The sequence below is a fragment of the Mchenga conophoros genome, linkage group LG7 (genome assembly GCF_057382185.1).
Source record: "Mchenga conophoros isolate Kocher_MC1m ecotype Shallow Benthic linkage group LG7, M_conophoros_male_GT1.1, whole genome shotgun sequence".
NCBI classification, from domain to species: Eukaryota; Metazoa; Chordata; class Actinopteri; order Cichliformes; family Cichlidae; genus Mchenga; species Mchenga conophoros.
This window is the reverse complement of record NC_140532.1, coordinates 12,191,774-12,210,155: the sequence shown is the minus strand read 5'-3', so window position 1 is coordinate 12,210,155 and position 18,382 is coordinate 12,191,774. Positions and strand designations below refer to the sequence as shown.

The 18,382-nt window shown below is 41.5% G+C and overlaps 1 protein-coding gene across 1 annotated transcript in view; it reads right to left on the bottom strand.

The window, feature by feature from the left end:
• fkbp16 (FKBP prolyl isomerase 16) overlaps positions 1-18,032 on the bottom strand; it is a 34,514-nt gene extending 16,482 nt beyond the window's left edge. Inside the window, exons 1-3 of the mRNA XM_085282113.1 lie at positions 16,369-18,032; positions 15,974-16,143; positions 14,840-14,928 (exon numbers count right to left, since the gene is read on the bottom strand). Of these exons, the coding sequence (XP_085138239.1) occupies positions 14,840-14,928; positions 15,974-16,143; positions 16,369-16,810 (701 nt within the window). The 5' untranslated portion in view covers positions 16,811-18,032. The remainder of the gene's footprint in view (positions 1-14,839; positions 14,929-15,973; positions 16,144-16,368) is intronic.
• Positions 18,033-18,382: the final 350 nt, after the last annotated feature.

Genomic DNA, 18,382 nt, shown 5'->3' with positions numbered 1-18,382 from the left:
GTGACTTATAGTTTTCACTAAGTGTACCAGTAAGGAGAGTCAGTCTCCAAATAACAAGAATCCTGGAAGTACCTAACGTAAATGGAATGTGGTCAAGAATGTGCATAAAAATGGACCAACGGGTTTCATGTAATCCAGTTTTTAAAGCCTGAAGCTACGAGTTTTCACCTTTGCCATTTTTACTTTTTAAAAACAGACACCAGAAGCATGGGACAGATTTGACTGTGAAACCGAAAGACACTCTTCAATCATATGGCAGGCCCTCCCTAAAACATATCTGGCTTTATCATCAAAGAAGACGGCAATCAGTGGTGGAAAGAATCGACCACGATAACATCAGCTGAAATCTCAGTTGACAAATGGTTTTTGTGTGTGTGTGTTTTTCTAAACAAACTGTTAATGGAGCTTAAAGCAAGAAAACCCTTGCAGCAAATGTGAAGAATTAGAAATTTGATGAAATATTGACCCATTAAAATAAATGTATTTTTGATAAAAATCCATCTGCTCTTAAAATCTAAGAGCGAATTTGCCCCGCAATAGGACACCGGCGAGCTCCAGCTCTCTGCAGTCAATGACTGAGTGAAGAAAGTTCAAAGCTTTGCAACAAAAACAACACCTTTTCTCTGACTCACAGGTGAGCAGGAAGTTTCAGTTTCTACCTTATGCAATAATCTGAAATCTCTCAGCTTTGAGGATCTGATGTGTGGCAGCATCTAGATGAATTATTCCCCTCCACCCCCAGCCCCTAAAAAAAGGCTCAGAGCTCTTGCTGAGTGTTGGGGAGGATGCAATCTGTTTCCCTGTGAAATTTACCACTGCAAGTCATTATCTATTAAATCACTCTCACTGTTATCTGCAGAAGAAATCTTAGCCCTGGATTGACTCTTAAGTCCATAATCAATCAATATGAACAAGCAGCTATCTCGGAGGTGTGCACGCTCCGGTCAAGAGGCAATTTCTCAGGCAGCCCAAGGCTCTAAGATTTAGCTTCAGTGGATCCACTGAGATGTTAATGTGAAGCGATGGCAGCCAGGTTCTTTCTTTGGGCAGACATTATGTCTACTGATTATATAAACCAAATATTTCCCAGTTTTGGATTTCACACTGGAACTTCAAAGCTCACAACAAATTCAGAGGAAGGAGCCAAAATATCCTGCTCTTTGAAAGATGAAAGTCCTCCTCCTCCATTACTCTTACACTTCACATAAATGTCTGCCCACTTCAGCGGAGCCCGAGCGTTTTATGCTTCCTGATTGGATGATTTAACTTCCATTCAAATCGAAAAATTCCTTTTTCTTCCCTTTTCCCCCCCAGAAAATGTGATTTGAGCATAAAATATGGGTGAGACGTTAATTACCATTCAACGAGGTCTCCTGTTTGCCTCCCTCTGTGTTTGTGAACATTAATGTTTGATCACAAGCTTCTAGTTGCTTTATGTGTGACATTCTGGGCACGGAATAAATGTCATAAAGAGATAGCTATCAGAAATTAATTTCCCTTCTAAGTCTGAACTGTCAAATGTGCATGTGCCGAAACCAGATAACGCCCGCCGAGAAAATGTCACCATTTCTGCAATATCGTTTTGCACAACAAACAGACAGGAGCTATCACGCTCCCCCCGACTCATTATTAAACAAGATGTAACTTTGAATCGGCGGTTGTTGCTCCCCCGTGCACCTGTGCACAGCTACACCTGGCCTTGGTGCCTTTTTTTCCATGTTCGACGTGTTTAATAAAGAGTCATTTACGAGCAAGCATGTTGACTCTCCTGAAGGTGTGCTGTGTGTACATCAGACAACAACGTCATGGCCATTATTCACTGTCACTTCGGTGTCCAGGAGAAATATGACTGCCTCAATAAGTGTGTCTCTATAATCTAACCAATTAAAGCCACAGCTTCTTTTTACCAGCAGCCAGCTGTGCCTCCCTGTGTAGCCTGTGAATGAAAAGCAGCACCCCGAACTCCTGACCTATTAGTCAGGTTGTCATGGAGGAGCAGCCCTTGTCTGCAGGCTCTTTGTCTCTCCCTCCATCTCGTTGTGTCGACTATGAGACCTGAAGCGTTAATCATGACTAAAACATCCAGATTTCTTAAGAGGAAGGGCTTGGCTTTACTCAACCTGAGCCTGTGGAAAAGGGACAGGTCCCTCTCATCACAGAGTTCTCAGAAAACAAACACAGACGAGCACATTTGCAAAGAATTCCAAGCCATTTATGCTCCTATTATATTCGCAAACACACTTGTTTTCCTCTGCGGATAATGCATTGTTTTGGCACATGAGCTCACTTGTTTTGTCCTTCACCATCTGGAATAACAATATGAAACATTATCAGAGTGCGGCTAATCCCATCAGTGCTATCAAACAACAGAGACTGTTTCATTTATAATGAGATCTCGTAATGAGGCTGAGTTAATCCCTTAAGCTCGAGGACTGCACATCTGATTTTGATTTCGCAGCGAGGACGTCAGCGGGAGTTCGTCCTCAGCAGACGTGTGATGACGGTGCGCTGACGTCTCAGTGCGATGAGTCATGCTCCACGTCCCCGCTGACGGTACCTCTTCATCACCTCAACACACAGACACACACACACACACCAGTGCCACTTGTCACTCTCCTACAGATCTCTCCTCTGAGCTCCTCGGCTGCACTCGTCACCTCACATCCTTTCACAGCAGCAGCAGCACATTTCTCTACTGACAACCACTGCATGAGCTGATTTGCACAGGCACACTGTCTTCTCTGCCTCAGCCTTCAGTGAGCATGGTACCTTAAACATTAACCCACCTATGCAGTGTGTATGTGTGTGCAGTGTCAGAAACAGCTTGCCCCCTCCAGTATCCCATCTGCTTCCATTCTGCTGCAGTTCCAAATGAACACATACGTGTAAAGTGGCCACTCTTGTGTGTTTTCCCTCATCAGCCTGTTTGAGCTCACTCCACAGGAGAGCTGTAATTTTCCGAGTTTTAAATGTGAACGTCAAGTTGCAAAATCATAATAGGAAGTGTCTTTTGTGAGCCACAAATGACGAGCGGGACAGGGTGGTCCTGGAAGTCAAAGGATCCCAGAGGCAGGTTCTGTGTTTGAGAGAACGACGAGGAAGATTGAATGGATTGGATTTATATAGCGCTTTTCTAGGCACCCAAAGCGCTTTACAATACCACTATTCATTCACTCTCACATTCATACACTGGTGGCGGCAAGCTACGGTTGTAGCCACAGCTGCCCTGAGGCAGACTGACAGAAGCGAGGCTGCCATATGCCATATCGCGCCATCGGCCCTTCTGGCCAACACCAGTAGGCAAGTAGGGTAAAGTGTCTTGCCCAAGGACACAACGACCAGGACAGAGGGCCCAGGGATTGAACCGGCGACCTTCCGGTTACAGATGCGATTCCCAACCCCCTGAGCCACGGTCGCCCATGAAAGCAGCTATGAATACAAAGCAACAAAGACCAGTGTATCCACTAAACAAAGTTTGGCATATGACATGCCATCGGACCACATCAGCAGCAACAGTTATAGCAGTTCTGGACAGCATCACTTGGTTGTCATACAAAGAGGAAAGAAGTAATAACCTTAGTAATTTAGACCGTGTCTTTTAGATGCTCGTCATCTGAAGCATGCTGACCTCTTCACAAGGCTTAATGCCCTTAATTTAAATTTCACACAGCTAACATACAGCACAGTTAACCACAAGCTGCTTTTAAAATCAGGTTTGGTCAGCCATCTAGTCCTTATCATGCTCCACTAATCTCTGTGCCTCTCCATCTGTGTGTTTTGTAGACAGCAGGCATGGATGGTAAAAAAGGTGCTGGTGGGGCTGAAGAGCTGTCTCACGTGTGGTCCTTCATGTCCCCCTGCACAGCAAACACTGGAAAACAGGCTTTTGTTGTAATATGGTGGTTGTTCAACACAGCATACAATACCTAAGGCCACAGTGGACCAACAGTGTGGTGTTTGAGTGCAGGCATCATGTTTTGACACCAAGGAGAGTAACATTTCAGATATGAGGGTTGGTCAGCAGGTACAGATATTGACGTCCCTCTCAAGAAGAGTACCATGGTTAACCGTATTCTGTAGCGGGAATGGGATATATAGTTTATATAGAGAGTTTTACCTTAGGTGGAAATGTTTGGGTAAAAACCAGTTTTTAGCTACGGAGATGATGAGGATTAATACAGTGTAATAACAAAAACACATGAATAAAATAATCACTATTTTATAATCTCAGAGGCCACAGCCAAATGTTCATTTGCTGATCATTTTTTTGTCCTTTTATAAATTTTTGAAAGCTTAAGTTTTAGTTATAATTAATCTTTTTTTTTTCTATTTCCTGTGTTTGTTTTGGACCTGAGCAATGTGATAACAAAAAACGTACTAATATGGCCATGAAGAATTTATAAGACCCCAGCCACACAGGCCTAGAGGCTAGTCCACAAAAAATGAGGGACATGAGGTAAAAAGGAGAGTGGCTGCGAGTGGTTGCTTAAGGCTGATGACAGTCACAGAGAAAATAGAGCTATAGTTTCCCCAAAAGTTGATTCATCTGGACGTAGCATTTTCAGTGGGAGAAATGTTTTGTCACTCATCTAAGTGACTTCTTCAGTCTCAGCTGACTGCAGGTTTCCCAATCTTATTAACAGTACATTTGCATAATGACTGAAACTAGCACGACTGAAGGAACAATGGGCTGGGAGGTCAGTTCCTTGATCATTAATATGCAAATTCTAATGACCATTGATCATCAACCACTGATCAAAGCCCACTGATCAATGGCCATGAGTACCATTCACAGAGAGTTCAGTGGTACTAGTTTCAGTCATTATGCAAATTTTATGAAATCGTCTTACAAATGACATGACTTAATGTGTTTAATTATCCCCACAGTGCATCCACTAAGACAAACTCTTACTGTGTTTTTTCAGTGAGTCAAATTCTGCTATTACATTTTCAATTAGTAATTAAAACTACACTCTGTTTTGGTGATGCACTATGAAATATAAACTATGGATGAGACTGATCTCAAAGCTACCTAGCATTGCATCCAACAAAATAAAATAAAATAAAACAAATGATGGCTTATGGAACTGGATCTGGAAATCCGGCCTCAAGAATTCACACAGTTTACTTTGATGAGAAACACTGAGTGTATATATAGGCTTTGTTTGTTTACTCCCAAATTATGTACTCTGATTACTTCTTTCGCCACTGTTTTTAGTCGTCATCACAAGGATCATTCTTGTGGCCTTCAGATAATATTTTAGGTATAAATTGCATAATTGCAGAATAATAAATCTGTGAAAAACCACACCACAGCAAAAGTAGAGTTAAGGGGAAAAAATGTAGTGCCAAGTTAACCGGGCCTATCAAAGTGGGATAAAAGAGGAACACAATAACCAGCAACCATAAATAAAAAGCTGAAAATAAGCACTGTAAGATTAAAACTAGACAAGAATTATAAATCCTTATCCAGTACCAGTGTTACTCTACCAGGCCTTACTGCTCTAAAATAAACAGTCTACCTAAAATTCAATAAAAGAACATTTCAGTTTAGGAGATTTACTCTCCCTCTAAATACCCCCTGCCTGACCACAGAAAGCAGAAGTAGATATAAATGAGGGCAGTGCTATATTACAACCCAGGCTGTCGATGTGAGAGATAAGCCTGCTAGCAGTAGGGGGAAAAGGTAAACATCCAGGGAGATTAGATGAAGGACATGCACAGTTCAAACAGTGGCCTGAGTGGCAAAATACTGCTCGCGGCGCCAAAACAACTTCATCATCTAGATTTCAGACGGAAAAGCAAAAGGTCAGTTCAGTTCAGATTTAATTTTAGCTTAAGTTTGATACGTTAAAGCCACAATCTACTGGGCAGTTGTTACAAGCAGAAGTAGTTATGCCGACTCAAAGCTGAGCCTGATCTTATCTAGAGCGTGTTACAGCTGTCAGTGCTTGCTGGTCTGCTCCTGAAGCCTGAGGACTGGGTGTGGTTTCAAGTCAGCCTGCTGTCTCTTTGCTGGGAAAGGGACACACAGACACACACGCATAGACCAAAAGCTACAGTCAAACTTGTTCAGGTCACGTGACACAAGTGAAGCCAAAAGTTCATCTTGTTCACATCTGCTTCTGGAATCCCTCACTGATGACAAACAGTGAAGCGAGGCACAAAGTTGCTCATAGTACTGTGAGTTATACCAAACAGCCAATTGTTTGCCTAACTAATTTTGCACAGGGTGGAAACACCAGTGTGGAGATGAATGGTTTATGTAAATGGGTTTTCCACAGAGGAGCATCTCAAAGGTCACATTATTCATTTGACCCAGTTGGTTCTGCACAGTGAGTCACACAGAGGAACTCCACCTCAAAGATTTTCTGAATGGACAACATGGTTAGATTTAAAGAGACGGGGGAGGTGAGCTTGTGTGCACTAAAGTGACAGACACCAGTGCACTTGCGTGGCAAGTGAGTCATCCTACCTGTCTGCTGGCAACTAACTAATGTAATGGAAAGCAGAACTGCCAGTTCTTGGCCGTGTCTTGTTACAGTGGGTGATAGGAAGAGAGATTAGCTTGCATAAAGAACAAATGAGCATGCTGGTGGTCCATAGGCGCTGCACAAAGTAGTCTACATGATGGAGCTGTACACTGTCACGTGGGGGCGGTGTCAAAAGTATGTCTCTTGTTTGGCTCATCTCAAGGATTAGCTTCTGTCAGGTAGGACACACAAGTCACAGAGAAAAATAAATTTTTTTTAGTGAAGTGAAACCAGAAGTTCATATGTGTCCAAAACTGGGTCTGTACTTCTCTTTTTGAGCTTTGATGGTTTGAGGTTCTTCTTCTTCGTGGTGACCTTTGATGTTGTTTCCTTTCCTGCTCAAGTCAACATTTCAACCAACCAGCATTCAAATTATGTTTAGTGTCATCATAGCTGTCCACTGTGAGCTTTTTAGAGGACTCCAGTGTGCAAGTTTGACTACTCTGAATTCCTGTAATCCCTGTCTCTAGCTAGCCAAAGACCCATTAAAACTGGCACCAGTGCATGGCCATAAATCCCACACAACACCCTTTTAATTATTCCTGCAACACAGAACACGTCAAACTGCTTTTCTGTCTGTGTTTTGGACACGAACAAGCCAGTATGCCAGTCGTCTATCCTTACTCACAGTCAGACTTGATCAGGCTTGATCACTGTGAATCTATCTGTGCGCTTTCCTGCTTAAAGAAGTGTCGCCGGCACCTGTCTGCTTCCCTCCCTGTCGGATATGGGTGTGCCTCAGAGGCCTTGGGAAAAGATTTCCACACTTAGCTTAACATCTTAAAAAATGCAAACAAACAGAGTGCTATTTCAACGGTCATTGTATACTGTCTGTTTGTTCCAACTAAATATTTGTTATTTTATGTCACACACGCACATGCGTACACTTGAAAACTGACAAGTTGTTTTATCTGTTTTACAAAGGCTGGATGTCCCGTATGTCTGAGTGAGTAGCCTGAGGCTTAACATGAAGTAACAGTTAGATTAAAAACAGGAAATGAAGTGTGCAGGAAATACTTTGGTAGACTTTAATAGCCATGTAACTGTGTCTCTTATGCTATTTATAGACTTTGCTCACTGTCCATTGTTTTTTAGATCGTCACTGGTGAACATTTCAAGCTTTAATTGAATGGCAAACCCACTTATATATTACATAACCGGTTATATTTAAGCCGTCCTTCATTCCCAGGTGTCACTTCAATTAGTCACCTCAAAATTTACCTTGGGTCCCACTCTTTTGGGGTCATTAAAGGTTAATTCATCAAGTGTCTGTATATCCTTGACATTCCTTGATCTCTGGTGACATCACTGCTAGCATCAGCTTGTCAGTACTCATTCACAGTATTGCAGTGTTGGTTAATGGGGAAATTATGGGTCAGCAGGGGTAGTGTGTGGGCAGTCTGTGCACAGGAAGACGGACAGCCCGTCTACCAGCAGAGAGTGTCTGTTGTCAGATGGCAGTACCACAAAAACGTGTGGTACAACCGGTCTATTGGCTTCTCTAGGTCCTTAAAACAGCTGTCAAGAAGAGCAACATTATAAAAACACAAAGAGCTGAAGTGAAACTGAGTGTTAAAAACAATGTCTAGTGTCCACTGCAGCCACTATCTTGACTTTTCATGCTGTACGCTTTCTTTTTTCTTTCTTTTTTAAACATTTTTCCTATTCCTGGTGAATGTCACAGGTGAGATTTTGGAAAACAGCTTGAAAATATGTTTGCGGTGGTTGAAAAATCCTCTCCGTAGGCTCTCTGTAGGCAGATAACCTCAGCAAATTTAGTAGCATAAATTAAGCATAAGACAGTTCACCACTTCACAGTATCATTGGGTCATGGTATTTTAACTGAATTAATATTGTGATGAGAAACCTGGAAAGTGAATGATATCCCTATAAGCACAAACTGTACTGTGTGTTTACAGCTAAGTAGAACAGTAGGAAAAGTTGTTAATATCAGCATGTGAGCGGGTTAGGTTAATAAAGCCTTATAACAGATGTTTAGCCTCACAGCACTGCTTAGATAGGAATAGACTAAGAAATAAAGTGCTGTAAACAGCTGTTCCCCCCCACAATTACATCTTTTAGATCATTAAACAAATTTTAATACAAAGATAACTCAAACAAAAACTATCACCACCATGTTTGACAGCTTGTGTAATGATCTTTTAATTAAATGCTGTTAGTTTTACCCCAGATGTTACAGGAGTAAAATATTCCCAAAAATTTGACTTATGTTTCGTCAGTCTGCAGAATATTTTCCCAAAAGTCTTGAAGATCACCAAGATGTTTCTCTGGCAAATGTGAGATGAGGCTCTGTGTTCTTTTTGGTTGGCTGTGGTTTTCTCCTTGGAGCTCTCCCAGTTATTGTTAAATCATGAAATCTGACCATAACTGAGTAATTTTGATATGCTGGGCTTTTTCCTCCCTTTATAAATGAAATAATCATTTAAAAACTGCATTTTGTATTTACTCTAGGTAACTCTGACTAATATTAAAATTGTTTGATTATCTGAAATGTGTAATTATGAAAAAAAGGAAATCAGAAAGAGGTGAAATACTTTTTCACATCACTATGTGTTTGTTTGTATTTTATTATATTTCCCATCTCTTCCAAGCCAGCATTGCACTCCAACAACACTGTCACACAGACAATCTCAAGGAAACCGATGAAAATCAAGCAGAGATTCTTCTTCTGTGTCGAAACTTGCACACCAATTACCCACAAAGCAATTTGATTTATTTGTTTGGAAGCGTGTAGTCTTCAGACCTAAGCAACACTGCTTCAAGCAACATCTCCTGAGACAGTCTTTACACTTAAAAGAGTCCAAATGACTTTAGAACATTTCTTCACACATGCTCCAGTACTCACAAAGACTTGCAAACAGAATTTGTTGTTCAAAAGTAACAAAGTTTCCCTTTACTGTCAGACAGGAGTGCCTTTCTCAGTCTTTAGAATATTGGAGGAAACCAGTCCAGGATTTTATCAATTCTTCAGTCGGATCCAGTGTGATATTAGAAGGAAAAACGTTTTGCACTCACACTGAGATCCATGTATTACAAAATTACAATGATTGTTAAGGTGAGTCTTACAGTACTTTCCCATGAACGGAAGCTTTATAAAGTGTCTTTCACCTTTCCAACAATAAAGTCAGAAGAGTAAAGGTGGTGTAAGCAAAGCTCCAGAAGTTACCAAGCCCACATCCCCTGGGGCCAAAGAGAAGGAGATTCCTCCCCTCCACTTGTTTGTTTTTCTCTCCTCAGAAACTGACAATAGCCGTCTCCTGTTCTTCTGCCCTTCCTTTAGTGGCTATTCATAGGTGTATTGCAATTGCGTTTTGCACTTCACATTCTCTCTTATGAACTTGATGAAGATGAGCAGAGAAAGAAGGAACTAATTATGTTATTTTGTATTTTTTTGATCCAGATAACTGTGTTTAAAATTGTAAGATAGGATTTTGGCCCCTTAGCTGAGAACACTACAATCATCTAGCTATGTGTGTACTTTGATGCTTTACTGTCCTGTCAGGAGATGGTATAACTCACATACTGATAATAAAACCCCAATGGTAACTGAGTCGATCTGACCACACTTATAATAATTCATTCTGGAAATCAAATGAAGGTTTTAATTTTGGATTATTTTCAAACTAAACTCTAAGTGCCACTTTGCCAAGTTTATATGAATGTATCTTAACATTCGTTAGCCTGAAAGCAGAAAAGGGATGTTTGATGAGTGCTCTAAATACTGACAAATATCTAATCAGCTGACCACATGCAAACAACTGAGTTTAGTGTCTACACTGTTGGTTACCATGATCTGCTGAAATTCAAACTCAATATCAGAAAAGGGGAAGAAAAGTGAAGTGGCATGGTTGTTGGTGTGAGACGGGCCAGTTGGAGCATTTCAGAAACATGTAATATAGTGGGTTTTTCCACACAACCACCTCTAGGGTTAATAGAAAATGGTCCAAAAAAGAGAAAATATCCAGTAAATGCCAATTCTGTCTGAGAGAAAATACCTCATTGGTGTCAGAACTCAGATGAGAATGGTCTGACTCTGCCAATCTGATAGGGAAGCACTTCAGAGGGTCATTAATATGGCCCGAAAAGTCATTGGACATCCTCTTCCCTCCCTGAAGGACCTCTACAGCACTCGCTGTCTCAAGAGCGCACGCAGCATCCTACAGGACTGCACACACCCAGGACACCGGGTATTTGAGCTGCTGCAGTCTGGCAGGAGGTTCAGGCTGCTGTGGTCGCAGACGAACAGATTCAAGGACAGCTTTTACAACAGGGCAATAGCCCTAATCAATGCAAACAGCTGAACTGATTGCCTAATTCCCTGGACTTTTTCAGGGGGTAACAACAATAAAAATAAAAATATTTATATTCATAACAAGGTTCAAAAATAACTATGTGCAGTACACATACACTTATTTTTCTTTTTATTACTTTTATTACATAAGTTGCTGTGTTGTGTTGTGATGTGTTGTGTTGTACGTGCTGACGTGGGACAGTTTTCCAATTTCATTGTACTATTGTACTATTGTACTATGTGTGGCTGTGCAATGACAATAAAGACTCTTATCTTATCTTATCTTATCAATAGTAACCCAATTTGTTACAATCAAGGTATGCAGAAGAGCATCTCTGAATGCACAACACATCAAACCTTGAAGCAGATGGGCTACAGCAGCAGACCAACACTCTGGTCAACTAAGAACAAGAATCCGAGGCTCCAGTTTGCACAGACGCACTAGAACTGGATAGTAAAGAATCACAGTAACGTTGTCTGGTCTGATGAGTCTCAGCTTCTGCTGGGACTTTCAGATGGTAGGGTCAAATTTAGCATAAACAATCTGAAAGCATTAATCCTGCCTTGTATCAACAGTTCAGGCTGCTGGTGATGTAATGGAGTGTGGTATATTTTCTTGGCACTATTTGTAGTACCAACTGAGTATTGTTTAAAAACACAGAGTACCTGACTATTGTTCCTGACCATGTCATCCCTTCATGATGACAGCTTACCCATCTTCCGATGGCTGCTTCTAGCAGTATAACGGACCATGTAACGAAACTCAGATCATCTCAAACTGGTTTCTTGAACATTACAATTCACTGTGTTTAAATGGCCTCCAGAGTCACCAGATCTCAATCTAACAGAGCACCTTTGGGATGTGGTTCAACTGTAGATTCACATCACGGCAGCCAACAAACTGTGTGATGCTCTCATGTCAATCTCTGTAGGATCAATCAATCAATCAATCTTTATTTATAAAGCACTTTTCATACAGAAAAAATGTAGCACAAAGTGCTTTACATAGTTAAAAGCAGCCCACCCCACCCTCCAACTCACTCCCCACACTCTCAATACACATCCCCCCACCCCCACCCACACACACATACACACACGCGCACACTTAAAGAGTAAAAATTGGGCTGGGCTCGCATGAGCCAAGTGAGGAAACATTATAACAGAGAGCCGTCTGCACCGGGAGCCGGTCACAGACCGCAGCCTCCGGGCTGGGCACACAGCAGGAGGGAGGCCAAGGAGCCCCCCAACCAGGCTGAGAGGACCCCAGAGACCCAGCAGCCACGGTCAATAACAGCCCCGGTGCAGAGAGCGCCCTCCGAGGAAACGGAGGGCGATGTTTCCAGCACATTGTTGAATATATGCCATGAAGACTTAAGATAGTTCTGAATGCAACAAGAGCTCCAACTCAATATTACAATGGTGTACCTAATAAGGTGGCTGGTGAGTGTATATATCATGTAGACATATCATATCCAAGCTTGGCTTTTGCACCACGTCCATGCTCTTAATATTTCTATTTAAAGTTTGTTTTAACATGTTTTATTTTGTAAACCAAGAAATTTAAAGTTGTTGTTATTTTTTATTTTAATAAGTACTTGTAATAATAATAAGCTGAACAGCAGTGCCAAATAAACAATACATGGATTGATGATAAATAGCACACAATACCCTCATAACACATTGTTGCAAAACTAGAATAATTAGCTGACTGGCACTGTCCATCTGGACTTGGATAAAACTATTAATTTAACTCTGACACTTCCCAGTGGTCTAATTAACTCCACTTTAACATGTATGCCGCTGAGTTAGTTCTCAGTAATGCCAGGAGTAAATGTACGCCAACACCTTTGGTGCCAACACGAGTGTTAAACCTTCTGTTTATGTTTGTTGACAGCTGGCCAAAATAACCGTAGGGTGCACTCTCTTCACAGTGAGACAGAGCTAAAAATACATGTGCTGTGCATAATGTAAACTTTTCAAATTACAGTTCCTCCTTTTGCGAGTTTAGCCGTACAGCGAAAGCAGCTACTGGTGATAGATAAAGTTGTTGACTTTGGGGTTGCGCAGGACAGATGAGGTAGGCTCGCTCCGGCTCCTGAAGGTTTTATGAATGCTAAAGTGCCCGTCCAGAGATCAACAGATGTTAGCTTCCACTCCTCTCTGATAATGACCTGCTGATTGAGGGGATGCAGTCTGTGTCTCTGACTAAGTAGCATCTCTCAGCGGGAACAGAACTGACGCACACTTCTGTTCCACAAAAAGGCGAACATGATGAAGTCTTTTGTCACTTGTAGTCTTTAAAGGGCTCTGAGCTTTTCTTTCTCACAGGACAAACGTCAGCGTTCCTTAATCTTTTATTCTGTAACCAAGTGGCTAAACACTGCCAACATTTGCCAGCGTTTCATCATCCTTGTGTTCACCTCCTTTCAAAATTCACATTTGCATTTCATGATCACATTAGACACTGCAGCCAGCCCATCACCCACACTCCGAACTAAAGACCACTCCACCGCCCTGTGCTGAATCACACTGGCACCCTTCTTGCAGACAACGGTGAAGTGGCATTGTGCGCAACAGGTGACTAACACAGTTCCATCCACTCAGCAATGTGCCTTCAAACAGAAAGAGGCTGCTGAGATTTAGCCTCATTGTCTTATATTTTACAGCCATCACGTCTACAGTGAAACACGACATCTGTTGCTGCTTAAATTTACGCAGGCAGGTACAAGCTTATCCCTTGAAACATCCCACACTACTAAAATTCTCAAACGTCACACTAAATATTTAGTTTAGTGACAGACGAATATAATCTAAACCAGCACGAAGCTCTGATTGTCTACCTTTAGGCACAAATAAGTTTGACTCCACAGCACACAGCCCTAATCAGCTCCATCAAAACAATCATTAACTAACCTCCTGCTGTCTCTTACTGCACGCACAACGCTGGGCCAGATTCCAGACAACACCTCAGACACTCCTCGTCCTTACCTCTCACACATCATGTCTCCGTAACACAAACAGAACCTTATGTACAGCACTCATTATAACCTACACGCACACTGGGGGAAAAACACTGTGTTCAGTAAATCTGAACAAAGTTCACTGAACCTTTTTCAGTCTTTCACTGATACATAGTATTTTGGGGCGTATAGATGTTTTTCTTATGAATTACTCTGAATTACAGCTTCTCAGTTAATGGTACAGTATGATTTACACCTAGAAAAAAATGCAGACAAATGTGATATTTGTTACTACTCTCCAGTCAGAGAGCCACTGTCTAATAATCTTTAATTTGCTCTAATGGGTGTGGGGCTATTCAAACATTAGTACAGAGCTCACATTATGGCTTTTAGAATTAAATTAATGGACACAATTTTACTTTTTATGAAATTGCTTAATATGGAATAACATGCTGTGCGGAAAAAATGTTACAGCAACATCATGCAGGGGGAAACAAATCGCATTAAAAACATCTGCTAATATGTTTTCGTTAAGTCTTTTCACTGGTGTTATACACAATCTCATCTAATCACTGTGGTGCATTACTGTCTCATTCTCACGTGTTCAGGTTATCTAGAACAAACATTTAAACTATAAACAATCGGGTTTTCTGCAGTGACACACCAATCTCCTCTGTGTTTATCCTGACTCTTTAATGGTGTAAAGGTTATAAACCCAAACCAGTGGCCATAACGTGAGCGCTGCGCTCCCATAGGTCGGGATGTTGTGAACGCACCGGTGATAGGCAGCCTTTGCAGGCTGTTAGGAGGAAGCCATCTGCTCCTGTTTATGGTCCATTAACTCTGCTACCCCTGGATAACCAGGCCGCCCCCACAGCAACAGGTTCAAGAGGTCTGGGCGGCTAACTGGGATGATATCTAATTGTCATTCATGTTGAAAAAAAAAAGTAACAGCCCACTTCTTGTTTCCGTTTCATTGCATTTCATTAGTTCATAACATTATCATCAAACAACAATAACTGGAAAGTCCTTACCTTCCCAGAAGTCCATAGGCATACTGCGAATCTGTTAGCAGTAATGTGATCTCTCCTTTCTGCATGGACATGACACACTCCTCCAAGGCCTGCAGGTCTCAAAGTACAAGTCATTTAGAGGATTGAGTACGTATTATTTGAATTACACAAAAGACAGTGTCTGCTTCTTCTAACTGACTGCAACGTTAGATGATGAACTCCAAGTATCTGAACCTGGTTTTCCGATATGCTAGCTTAATGACTGTCAATGTCAGTCTGTCTGGTTGGTCTTATAGGTCTCGTTTGGACTTGGTTGTTTTGATATTAGAGGACAAGCAATAATTTTACTCGTGTGCCGCTGAGGTTTCCTCTTGTGCCACCACAAGAGGTTGATGGTTAAGTCTAATATTCATTGGATGGCTTACCTTTACATTTGGTTTATTATTTATTCATATATAGCTCAGAATATCTTCTGAATAAATAAGACAGAAAAACGTCGGTGAGCAATTCTGTTTTTTTTTTATGATTATATAACTAATAGCTATCTCATGAAGTTTCTTCCTGTTAAAATTGAGTTTTTCCTTCCCACAGTCACCAAGTGTTGGCTCATGGGAGATCGTGTGATTGTTGGGGTTTCTTTCTAATATTTTAGGGTCTTTACTTTACAATATAAAGTGTCTTGATTGACTATTGTTGAGAACTGGTGCTATATGAGAAAAAACTGATTTGAATTTAATTGAACCTCATCAAGAGGATTCTGCCTCATTTTAGCAGCGCAGCAACAAATTATTTCATCTGTAATTATCTTATGAGCAGTAATTAAGTAGTAATTAACCAGTTCCAGATTTTTGGTTTCTGCCTGGCTCTTGCTTCTGACCTCGACTACACTTTTGGTTTTTTTCTTTTTTCTTTTGTTTTAATCACAAACAGGCCCATGTTCTGAGTCACTCAGAACATGGGCCTGTTAGCATGGGCATGTTAGCATGCTGATGTTAGCTCACGGACTCAGCAGCTTGGCTAGAGAGATTTCCTGACCTACTTTTTGTGTCTCTATCTGTCACTGTGTGATGTAATACAGAGACAAACAAGTGTGATGTAATACACACTCTCAATAATGCAGAAACACACGTTGTGGCAGAGGCTTAAAGCTTTCACCTGGTTCACATCTCCCTCTCCAATAACAAAGACAAGCTTGCAGTCCTTTTCCACCACAGTGCGGTCCTCCAGGACACACTGCATCTTTACAGTAACCTCCTGGTCCCAGGCAGGGTGCGGGCCCTGTGGAGTCCCAGGCTCCAGCACTTTCTTCCTCAACAGCCGGTCCTCTGCGTGAGGAAAGAAGAAAAGATTGTGCAGAAGGAAATGGGGTTAATCTGCTGTGGGTAAACACGTGCTCAGAAACAGCCACAAACAGGCCGGGCCTTAGCTCGGTCACGTTTTGGTCACTTGTTTTAGTTTGTCGTCAAAACTATATGAGACAGATAAAGGTTATAAAATCTAATTTATTAATTTTTTTAAAGGATTTCCTACCAACACATAATGTATCTTACCTGTAATCTCTGTCCAATCTTCTGCCATGAACAGGTCTTCAAAGCTTGTGGAAGTCCACTCCTGTGTGGCATATTCAGGAAAGAGACTCTCCGTGGAGCTGTCCCTCTCCAACACATCATCTTCTGTTGATGGGTCTTGAAATCTTACCATCTTCCAACTGTTTGATTTTTTGAATTTCTTCACTGCCTTGCATCTTGTCTCCCCACTCTCTTGCTCAGGATCAGAGGGGCTTTTTATCTCAGTGTCTTTATTCTCTGCTGCACTTCTCTCTGTTTCAGCCTGCTCAATCCCAAACAGCTCCTCGCCTTCCTCTGCAGGCGCACGGGGCAGCTCATTGAGACTGTTTCCATCAACAAGTCCGAAAATTGCCTCCTTCACCTCAGAATCTGTAGCCATTACTCCAGGGTCATTATGCGCTTCACAACATGGCTCTGTCTCCATTTCACTACAGAGAGCATGGGCCTCCAAAAGAGATGATCCTCGTTGTTCACCCAGTGGTTCCTTAGGTGTAGGTTAGGAGTTCTGTTCACCAACTATGGTGTGTCAGTGCAACAAAATATCTCCTTCAAATAATATTTACAAAAATCCATGTTGCGCTTCAGTAAATCCAGGTCAGATCCTTAAATCCTAGCTTCATCAGTGGTTTTTTCAAAGTGTTGGTCCCATGCCTACTTTCGGTACTTCTGCCGCACTTTGACCTGTCCTTTTTCCGCTCGTATCAGTCTTAGTCTACGTAGTTCAGTGATGACACTTTAGTACACACACACAAAAATGATCAATGTAAAGAAACTGCAACGCATCGACGCACTCTCAGCCAGCAGGGCTTGTGCAGTGGTAATCTACAGGATTAGAAGAGAAAAACCTAATCTGCCAGAACGTCTGTAAGCTTCTTAATGACTTCACCGTTGTGCTCCATAACGCAGTTTCCATGAATGCAGTATCTACCAATGAGCTCTCAGCAGACACAAGCTCCCACTTAATTTACCCCAAGTTGCACTGGAGATTTGTATATTCGCTGAAGTGTCACAGGATTCAGAGATGACCCGTGATAACACCCAGGCTGCAAAGATGACCGTGGATTACAGTTTATGCACAATCCATTTGGCTTTAGTCACAGTTATTTGTTGGAAATGGAAATAAATGCAGTGTTTTATCCATCACACTTTCCATGCGATGTTTGCTTTTGTCATGGTTGTAAAGAAAATATATGCAAATGTTTCATCTTTAAAACACACAAGCCAGATTTTTTTAAGCTGCTATTTAACTTTACACCCCAGGCCAACAGCAGATTTACATTAAAGCAACCCAACATATATACACTACATGAGTAAAAGCACTGGGCTGTCTACATATTACAGCTACAAGAGCTGCTTGGCCATTGACTCATGCCACAAAGCTTCTGGTGCAGTTTCCTGTTGATGTTAATGCCAGAGGAAGTTATTGAATCACTAGCGCATTGGCAACTTTTACAACATCAGTGACCATACTCTACGACTTTACGTGGTCTGTGCCTTTGTGCCTTTTAGTTGCTGTGGTTCTTAAATGCTTCCACTTTGTAATAATACCACTTACAGTTGACCATGGAATATCCAAGAGAAAAGACATTTCAGAAACTGACTTATACTGGTTGCATTGTGTTATAGTATCATGCCCATTGCATGGCTAAGGTGCTTGATTTGACACAACTGTGGCAACAAGACTGAAAAACTCTGACTTTGAAGATTATGAGGTGTGGCCCAAAAGCATTTGTCCAAACATGTATGGGAGCAAGATATTTGGAAAAGTGAGATTTCTTTTTTGTTCTACACTTCCAATTAGATTTATCTCATAATAAAAAGTGTGATAAACTATTCTGCTCTTTTTTTAAAAACTAGGAAGTGAAACTTTTTGGATTTAAAATCCCTTTCATGACAATGCCCATGAGTGCGGGAGCTCAATCGCTGGGAAAAACGCCCTGCCCTGAATCCAGGAACCTCTGGCTGTGGGGCAACAACACTATCGTTCACAGGTAAT